Raw genomic sequence first — 10,119 nt, 5'->3', positions numbered from 1 at the left:
GGACCTGAAGCATCAAATTGACTTTTGGTGCATAGAAAGCTAAAAGCATCATTGAGTAGTGACAAGAGCTCTTAAATATATTCCTGAGTAAATGATGGGCTCTCGGTCCGCTCGTAAGTATTGAATCCTCATGGTCAACAAATTGGAAACGAATTATGCATGTTCTTTACCTGAGACAATCAGCTAAATCCATTTATGCTCAGAATCAATGAAATACTTATTGAATTGCGCCTTTCCAATCCGACCTCTAGTTAACTCGAGTACAGTATGATTCTCGCTACAGTAGAACACTGAATCAAAAACTTCTATTTCTTTTTCATACCTTGATGAAAAAGGTTTAGTTACGCGGTGGAATGTCTTAGATACTGTATCAATATTGAGAGCTTGACCTAATCTTATGCAATGAGCGAAGCTTGAAATTTTTGTTGAATCAGTTGGGACAAATGCAATTCTTTCACCCTACCCTCAAAGTGGGCGGGCCTGTGTGCTCCGTTATGCACAGAGGGATCGTTATCCGCTTCAAATAGTAACGCATCAACCAGCTGGTTGGGTTCTACTTTTATCTTTCATTTTCATTCTATAGATCCTATATGATGTCAAAGGAAGGTCAGAAATAGCCAAGAAACCAGCAGCGTTCTGGACCTTACCTCACGCCGTAGTGGCTGAATACAACTTCCCGGTTATGCAGATACGTCAAGAATATCGGCTGAAACGTTCCTTCGTACTTTGAGATCTAAGGGCTTTGCATAAGACTGAAACAAGTGGATGGCGATAAATTTTCGAAGCATGATATGCCGCTACTCCATTCACATCTTCCAATCTTATTCGAATACCAGGCTGGGCAAGTAAGAGGCAACAAATTTTACGGTGTCCCCTAGCCGCGGCCCAGCAAAATGCAGTTCGGCCTTGGCCATCGACAGCGTTCAAATCAAGGTTTTCGTTGTTTATCAAAAGCCTCACAATGTCAAGATAGCCCATTGTACAAGCGCGTATGAGGGGAGTGCACAAAGAGTAGCTTGTATCCTTGTATCTGTCAGAGCAGGCGAGTAGGCGAGTATGGGCTCTCCCCTATTTCGTTAATAGCTATGCCTTTTTGCTCAACAAGTCGCTCGACTATAGTAGTATCATTTTCTGAGCATGCTGCAAGCAGAGGAGATACTGCCCCTGGTGAAACGGCGTTAACCAAAATATTCCGCTGTTCAAGTAGAAGATTCAAGATTAACAGGTTTCCACGTGTAGCCGCTACCGCAAGAGGTGTCCAGCCATTTGCATCGACTTCGTTGATCTCCAGGCCTTCTCGGTCCAGTAATAAGCGGACCAAGCTCTCACTGCATGAGTCCACCGCGTACCAGAAAGTTGTCCGAAGGTGTTTGTCCTTTGAATTGATGTCGATGTTGTTGCAACAAAGAAGACAATCAACGAGTTTGATGGCCGAAGGCTCTGTATGCTTTTTCACCGCTCGAAGTAGTGGTGTATCTCCTGACAAGTCGCGACAATTGAAGTCCGCTCGAGTATCCTTCCCAAGTATGTGGAGAGCTCCGTAATTTTCCCGTTCGACGGCCCACATGACGGGACTTTGATCTAACCGGTCAAGCGCGTTGATTTCAATTTGAGGATGTTGTAAAAGCGCTTGTAACATGTATGATTGGTTGTGTAACAGGCTTGTTGTAATTGGCGGGATTCCCATCCAGTTTGGCAGGTTCACGTTTGTCGATTCGAAGCTGATGAGCCGCTCAAAGATCGCAAGACTACTGTTGAGGATTGCACAATGTAATGGACTGTGGCCAGAGTGATCTTGATAATTGACGTCGATATCTTCCTCGTTTAGTAAGAATTTCACGGCCTCGAGATTTCGTGCTTCGACAGCGAGCAGGATGGGTGTACATCCCGCATACTCGGCATTTATATCGGCACTGTATTTCGTCAAGAAAATCCTTGCGATATCAAGTCGCTTGTCTCTCACAGCTCGGTATAACGGACCGGGCTGCTCAGAGCTGATAAGAGAGAAAAGTCGTTCTGTTGCAATAGGGTATAGTTTGCGGGAGACATATCGTAAAGCTAGAAGACTTTCTTCGTCGATATGATGGCAAACCCATACAAGTAATTCAAGAGGGAGTGACAAAAGCATCCTTGCCTGAAAGAGAAGATATAGCAGAGCTGACGCTTAGTGAGATATTGATGCTATAACGGGGCCAAAATAAGAAAGGATAATAGATTCATTCGGCAATCGAATAGACTCATTATAGCGATGGCTTTTGTGTTTTATATACTTTCGGTCCTAAGGAAACTGAAAAATGCTCCTAGGAGCATTCAAGGCATACTATTTTTAATAGCAGATTGCCACCCTAGCCCCGATGCACCAATAGATCAGGAGTTCGGGGGGTTCTGATAATGTTCAAGTCTTGTGTACATGTAGACTTGAAAAGAAACGCCTTCATGTGACCAATTTTTGATATGCATATCTACCATGGAAGCTGTCTCCCAGCAATAACTGAATGTGCGCCAAAGCTATGTTTCGACTTTACATACGTGAGTCTGTACTCAAATTTTCGACAAAGAATCACGCCAAAGAGCCTCGGTCACATCATTTTCTCAGCCAGAAGGGCAAGACCTGCTAGCTATGGCAACCAAGTTTATGCAGTGCAGATATCTAAGACATAGAAAACGACGATGCAAAAATTGCTACGGAAGCTGTTAACGCGTCTGTTGTCATTCCCTCCTATTACGTCAGAAGGCGAGGGGACCCTTTTGCCGCCTAGCTCCAACTCGGTAACGGTCTCGAAGAATCAATATTGGATTTTGATACTCGCTGGGCTCTTTATACCTTACGATTCGTCGGTGGCTGGTCAACAGAAGGTTTGTTTAGACTTCCTCCACAGTCGCCCTCCCAATTTTTCAATTGTATAAGGGCCACGTAATTACTCTTCTGAATGCATATGTGCGTATCTATTGTGAAAATTATTGATTTATATGTAATTGAAAACTTCAAACTTATTCTAGCGCAATATACTCGCATGGATGTTATTAACCAATCCACGGTTTGTAACAAGCTGATGGATTTCACAAATTCACGGCACAGAAAATAGGTTGAGGTTTTGGGGAAGGCTTTCTACTTAAGCCACGAAGACAGACGCCCCGAGCCTACTCGCAAGTTTGGGTCTGTTGATAGCATCGTGCTCATCACCTCGTTTGGCGATGTCAATGGTTTGGTTGCTCTGTTCGATGCGCCTTGCGATATCTATAGAGACTTCTTTTCCGCGACCGGTGACATCAGTGGATGACTCTTTATTGTCGATAGGGACCGTAGAATTCATGGGAGCTCCGCCCTCATTGAAACGTTTGAGAACATCGAGCTTCAGCCAAGAAGGGACCTGGGTAACATGGTCCAAGGGAAATGCAGATGATGCCATGGTAAAAGCGAGAATCATGCCCCAGAGGTACATTTTAGACTATTTGGGTGCTGAAGCTTAACTTGTTAACTGAGAATTTGAGGCACCAGAGAGAACAAAACTCACCCTGTGAATTCTGGATCTTTTTTACAATAATGGGGAACTTGAGCACAATGCTGAGTTGAGGTATAGACCAGAAAGGTGCAAGGAGTCCGCATTATATGTGTTTCTTACCTTTGCACACACAACAACCCAGTATGTACCCTGACCCAAAGTACACTTCGCTAGAAACTAGGCTGAAATAATTCTATTACACATTAAAATAATCATATCATATGTTAGAGCTTCCAAAGCGCACACTCATGAGTAACGTGATTAATCACAGCTTCGAGAAGATCAATAGACCAATGCAGGACGCATATTTCAGCGTGTATCTAAAAAAGTTCTTAATATTTGATAAATTACAATAATGCCAGTCTAGATTATGAATGATTGCTTAACCATGTAGGAAATTGAGTTATGGGAGGTGCTTTTGTTTGCGGCTTAGAGAGCTACTGTATTAATCCGGGTTGAGTATTGACCGCGAAAACATTGTACATTTTGGCGGGACTCGTTAACATGTAGGGGAGGGGATAGAGGACGAAGGATCCGTTTAGTCAAAGCATTGTTGTCTTTACTGGATTAAAATATGATTTCAACCGATATTGGTACGGTATTTAGCAAAGGGGACTTTAATAACTATTGATTGATCGGGTAGCACAACTCTTCTATGTGAATCCAATTGAGCCAAGTATAGGGCACTACAACAATAAAGCATACTATGGCAAATTTCTGGGTCATCAGAAGTTAAATTGAATACTTGCTGTCTTATATCCTATAGCAGAAGTTTTCTGGGGTTGTTTGGAAAAAGAAAAGTGAACTAGTTGGCCTGAATCCAACGCCTTTGGAGAATGACTGACAGTCAAAGTGAACCCATGTATACTAGCCTGAGGGACAGTTCTTGCATTGTCCCTGATGAGAGAACCTTTAGAACCACGTCAAGTACATCGACGCTATTTGTGCAATTGTTCCGTCTTAATGCATGGTTCTTCGTGGCCCTCATTTTGTGGTTCAAACCCATTTGGGAAGGCATGTTGTTTCCTAGCGTTCCGGACGAGGGCGTGATATGGGCTACCCCCGACTTTGGTTAGTACCTCAGATTTTGCTCCCTTAGAGCTTTGGTGGATATTAAGCTAATGGTATTAACCTGAGATCATTCCAAACTGTTATTCAAATCCGAGAAACGGCGGTTCACAAACGCTATCAGAGACGATTCAGATGGAAGTCTCATTTCCTCTTGGGACAAGAACGAACCGCGGTACACCGGTTTCCCAAACACTGAAATCGATAAGAACTGGAATGAACTTATAGGTGGTAAGTATAAGTCCATTCTGTGCACGTAAGCCAAAATAACATGGTTTGGATCCAGGGCGTTACTTTCGCTTGGAGGAGCCCGAGGTGTCACTTCTGAACCTTGACAGTACACTCCCCAAACTCTCAAATATGCCCAGCGGTGGGAGGATACCCAAAGAAGGGGTTTACGGTGGTCCAGATGTGTTGCACAGTCTTCATTGTTTGAACGCCATCCGCAAACATCTAAACCTTGATTACTACGCAAAATCCATGGCTCTTCCGCCCGAGTACCGCCAAATGCATCTTGATCACTGTGTTGACCATCTTCGACAGGCCTTGCTTTGCTGCGGCGACCTGACGCCGGTTACTTTAAAGCCTGTCCTGGCGAATACTTCTCTACCTTATCCAGTCACGTTTTATCTCGGGCAAACAGAGCGTGAGCACACTTGTCGAAACTCCGAAGCAATCAAAAATTGGGTTTCCAGAAGGGGACAACGGACAGCTCGGATTGAGCCCCATCTCTGAAGACATGGATTTCGTCAACGAATGCATAGGATAGCTATTTAATTAGTTAAATAGTTGATCAGCTTACTCATCTGATATGTGACGTAAACGACGCGATATAACTATGCATACAATTCATATTATTATATAATATCCATATACATTCATCCACAATTTCCATTCGTAAGTTCGTTCATGTTGAAGTTTAAGCCTCGCGAGTGGTGTATATAGTATATCAAGTTTTGAAGCAAACAGTTGGTCTGAGAAATTAATGGACATAGGGCAGAGACCGTGGTAGGTACAGACAGTGGTTGTGTATACAAATATGTTCAGCTTATTCAAGCATATATGATCATATACCTGTCTTTCATCCTGAAAACGAGGCTGTTGATTTTTACCTTTCGCTTTCATAACCTCAGCGCGTAAGACTACTTTCCAGGGAGTTCAAATCCCGGAAATGTATCGACTTAGATATTGGACGTCATGATTCACAGATGATTGATGTAGGAGGATGCGGCTTGTCGTACAATGCTTCAGCAATCTGTCGAATATCTCGATATAGCGAGAAAAATTCTCGAGACTCTCCGAAAAGAAATCTTCGGCCTGGCATTGAAAAGAGATTTGAAAATATATATATTCGCTCTCGCGCTGTTGTCAACCAAAACGAATATACACTGAAGGACTCGTCAGCTGAAGGCAGCGGCAGTGATCGAAAATTCCACTCACAATGAATCGCCGCAATGTCGCCCAGCCGATTAAGCCGCGACTGAGGCAAAATATATAAATCAACCCCGGGAAATCAGGCGAAGCGAGATGACCGAGATAAAAAAAAATTTCTCGAAATGACGGGCATTTCAACGACCATTCTGTCCCATCGCCTACATCCACAACAGAGTTAGCGGAGACACCCTGAATAATATAGACCTTCGGATAAGACAGCCTCGAACTAGGAATCTCACAGTGGTCAGAGACACTCGAGGACAACGCAAGATTTAACACACTGGCTTCACTGCTAACCTTACCCGAGATCGAGACCTTGATGTAACTGCTCTATGTTATGGTCGATCAGGATATGTATCTCATCAAAGTGAACGGGCTTTCAACATGTGAACCAGTGAAATGCAGTGTGCAACTCTCTTCGTTTTCACTAAAGAATAGTTACAGGAATCTAATTAGTCAACATGGGACGCTTCTAAGGAATTGTATGAATGGTCGGGGAAACGATTTTCCATTTGCCGTGTTCCTCCCTTGCACGTGTTGCGACGCGATCATAAACCAGTCCAGCTCGAAAATCTCCTGTCACAAGCGCATTCACGGCCGTGAATCCACATGTCTTCGGAAGTTGAGCTGCTTCGGCAGCAGCTAGCAGCGGCTGAAGAACGGCTTTCAGCATCCCAGCAGCAGCTTTCAATTTCGCGACAGCGTTCTTCGAAAACCGACCTCCCCACATTTCTTGATGGCCTTCACAAACATTTATTTCTCAACCTTGACATTCAAACGGACGAAACGCAGTCGACTCGCGGCGATCCCAGCAATGCTCGTAACAAACTTCGCCCCCGGAAACTCAGGGCCTGGGAATCTTTCCCGCTCGAACAAGAAAAAATATGGCGGTTGCTTATGGAATCATCCTTGGTCAAAGACAAACTGTTCACCTCACTTCATACACTTGAGGAGATGGGCGAAAATGTCCGCCGGCAACTGATCGGGTCTGAGCTTGATCTGAATCACTTCCTTCGCCAGACTGTCGAAGATCATGTGTCGAGAATTGTTGAAGAGCTCTACAAAGACACGCAGCTTCGACAAACCTTCGGTTTAAAAGGGTCCATCCGTTTCGAGAACCATTCTAATACGCTAAGTCCTGATGACGAATTGCAAGAGAGCTTTCAGAGTATGAATATCCGCGGTCGCTCGGAACGGCGACGTTCTCCACGTATAGCTGCTCGGGAAAATAGATCATCTAGTGTCCAAGAAAGTGGGCCGAAGACCTCGCGGCCTCCTATGAAACGACCCCGAGCCGATCAATATTGCGTTTACAATATTCCAAGCGAGTCCTCCGAATCAGTACATCGTGTCGCTGCCTACATAAAAGAATACAAATCTCCACATAAAGTGTCTCTGGGGCATATATATGAGGGCCTGGGCGACATCGATGTTGATGATCTGGTTATTAGAAAGGATGATGAAGCCCCTAAGATACGATTCCAGCGAGCTCTTCTCGCACTGCTTTCTCAGCCATATGACTACATGCTGAGGGCTATGAGACCCGTGGCCGTCCTGAGTACAGGTGAAACGGACATATATCTTCGAATCAGTGATGACGATCCATCTACGCTTCTCTACCATCTGTCTGTTCCAAAAGGCGATGTTGGTGTGGACACCGGATGGGATCCAAATTCAAGTAGCCCCAACCGTTTACACCTGACCGCCGTGGGCCAATCTTTGGCCTTTACGCTTCAAGCACTAAAGCTGCCCTCTCGAAGTCAGGCCTGGAGTGTAAATACAATCAACAAACTTCCTATTTGGGAGGTGATTCCTGCTGAACTTCTGGACGAAATCCCGGAACATGAAGTCCCATCTTCCGAATACCGTCCCGCAAAATTCCTGGATTTCACCCGGTCTCCAATACAGCTACGTCGCACAAGACGCAAGTCCACCCACAGCAGCTGCCGAATCTCCTTGCCAGATGGCAGTTCAGATGAAGAAAACGATCCAGATACTCCGAGCAGGGGCCCACATTCCCACAGTAGCATTGAACGAAAACAAATGTCAACCAATGCTTCTTCACCCACCCACTCGAAAGCAGGCTCATTCTCTGAGGACAACCATCGCCGTTATTGTACGTTGAAATGTCTTCGTGGCTTAGTCCACGGAGGGGAACTCGATATGGCCTGTCCAAATGTTCGTGACCACGGCAAGACCCATCATGTCATCACGGGACATTCCTTTCTCAGAAAATTGCGACAGCAACTTACTGAGACCATCAATGCCGACTGTGAAACACTAGGTATTCACGGCTCGCGAGGTGCCCTGCTGAAAGTCACTCTTTCATCGCATGGATATACTATGCCTGCAAAATGCACAGTCCGGGAGTTTCGCGAACAACTTCGCCATGAGGCTTTCATCTACAATCGCCTCACACCAATCCAAGGGGTTTATGTACCCCTGCACCTGGGGAGCATTGATCTCGTTCATCCTTACAGTTATGATGGAATCGCGTATCTCGAACATATGATGCTTCTCAGCCCCGGCGGGATATCATTTGATGCTGCCATAAGGGATATTGGCAAAGCAGCGCTCATTCCCAAGTTGATGGAGTCACTTACGGCAATCCATGACGAGGGAATTATTCAGAAAGATCCTGCTCCTCGCAATTGGAGGTATAACCCTGAAATTGGGCAAGTTGTAATATTCGATTTCGAACGAGCCGAGTCGGTGAAATTACGTTCAGTCCTAGCTGTAATTTCAGCGAATCGCAAGCGCAAGCGCTCTCAAAATTGTGAGCCGAAAGGGAAATTTGTATCCTCAGAATTTGGTCAGGAGGTAGAAAAGGCCGTGCATGAGTTGAGGTACCTAGGTGTAAGACGTTGATTCCACGCCTTAACAATTACCAGTTACGGAGGTCACATTGTGATGCGGAATTGCAGTGTAGATTTGAAATGCTGAATTCATGTACAGGCTCGGGAAATACAAAACCCATATGTAATAAGAAATTAGACTAGAGTAGTTTGCAAGCCTAAGGTAGTTTGTTGATTCTCTGTATTCATGCATTCTCTATTGCTCCAAATAATACTGTACTTTGAAAATGTATACTAAAAGGTTAAATGCCATTCGCTCGCGATCAAAAGCAATCATTTTAGAGAGGCTATTTTAACTGAATTAAACATATTCTGGTGACAAATTTTGGTCCACCGCACGAATACGAGAATCTCTCCAAGCAATTAATCGGTAGTGAGTAATAAGTCCACCCAGAGATAAAGAATGGTCTGATTATTCAAATCAGAAAACTTTATCGTTTCAACCTTGGAAACAGCTAAAACGAAGGCCCGCTCTTATAGATACCCGTTTCTTTGGTAGCAGTCGCCTTCCGTCCGTTTTCTGTCAGCAAAAGCAACAAGTCTATAACCTGGACATGAAAGATAGGATGTTCAGCGATGTGGTTATCATCGGAGCTGGCCTGTCGGGTATCAATATGGCATGTCAGCTCCAGCGGCAGTTGAACGTGGACGACTACGTGATCTACGATCGAGCTGCCGAGACAGGGGAGCATGGGCCGCGAACAAATGTAAGGAGAGACCAATTTCACTTTAATCGGTTCCATCAAAGCTCCGTGGAAGCATCGAACCATAACTCTAAGAAGCTTGCTAAGTGCTATTAGATCCCGGCTGCGGAGTGGATATTCCGGGGGTTTTATATTCACTCTCTTGGTTCCCGAATAAAGAGATTTCTAGCATTTTTCCCAGTCAGAGTGAGATCCTTTCCTACATCCAGCGCCTTGCTTCTGCATATCAAGTTCCTCGAAAGACAAAGCTTCAAGTCGAGTGGAAAGGTGCAGAATGGAATGAAGGTTCTAGTACTTGGACTGTGTTTCTTCTAGATTTGAGAACTGGGGGTCAGGTCGTACATGAGACGAAAATCCTGATATCCGCTGTTGGGGGCTATACAAACCCGAAATTCCCATCGCATTTGGGGCTTGAAAAATTCAAAGGTCCCGTGGTACACACAGCGAAATGGGATAACAAATATGACCTCCGAGGATTGAAGGTAGCTGTGGTTGGCAATGGATGTTTGTTACATTGATTACCACCCTTTTCTTTTTCTATGGTTGATACTTTCT

At 44.6% G+C, this 10,119-nt stretch overlaps 4 protein-coding genes across 4 annotated transcripts; 2 read left to right on the top strand and 2 right to left on the bottom strand.

Annotated features, from left to right (window-relative positions):
- Positions 1 to 1,033: 1,033 nt before the first annotated feature.
- N7469_001886 (ankyrin repeat domain-containing protein) lies at positions 1,034 to 2,128 on the bottom strand (the record flags this gene model as incomplete). The annotated part of the gene is made up of 1 exon (XM_056640806.1): positions 1,034 to 2,128. One exon carries the CDS (start codon positions 2,126 to 2,128, stop codon positions 1,034 to 1,036), a length of 1,095 nt encoding a protein of 364 aa, XP_056503300.1.
- Positions 2,129 to 3,113: 985 nt separating this feature from the next.
- N7469_001885 (uncharacterized protein) lies at positions 3,114 to 3,443 on the bottom strand (the record flags this gene model as incomplete). The annotated part of the gene is made up of 1 exon (XM_056640805.1): positions 3,114 to 3,443. One exon carries the CDS (start codon positions 3,441 to 3,443, stop codon positions 3,114 to 3,116), a length of 330 nt encoding a protein of 109 aa, XP_056503299.1.
- An 896-nt stretch (positions 3,444 to 4,339) lies between these two features.
- On the top strand, positions 4,340 to 5,306 carry N7469_001884 (oxidase ustYa family protein; the record flags this gene model as incomplete). Its single annotated transcript, XM_056640804.1, has 3 exons — positions 4,340 to 4,574; positions 4,641 to 4,802; positions 4,858 to 5,306. The coding sequence occupies 3 exons, from the start codon at positions 4,340 to 4,342 to the stop codon at positions 5,304 to 5,306; spliced, it is 846 nt and encodes a 281-aa protein (XP_056503298.1).
- Positions 5,307 to 6,614: 1,308 nt separating this feature from the next.
- Positions 6,615 to 8,873, top strand: N7469_001883 (uncharacterized protein; the record flags this gene model as incomplete). The annotated part of the gene is made up of 1 exon (XM_056640803.1): positions 6,615 to 8,873. One exon carries the CDS (start codon positions 6,615 to 6,617, stop codon positions 8,871 to 8,873), a length of 2,259 nt encoding a protein of 752 aa, XP_056503297.1.
- Positions 8,874 to 10,119: the final 1,246 nt, after the last annotated feature.

Source organism: Penicillium citrinum, assembly GCF_028827155.1.
Source record: "Penicillium citrinum strain IBT 23319 chromosome Unknown utg000002l:1.0-3833315.0:1.0-3834789.0, whole genome shotgun sequence".
Taxonomy (NCBI): Eukaryota; Fungi; Ascomycota; class Eurotiomycetes; order Eurotiales; family Aspergillaceae; genus Penicillium; species Penicillium citrinum.
Note: the sequence above shows the minus strand (reverse complement) of the source record. Positions and strands in the feature narration are given on the sequence as shown.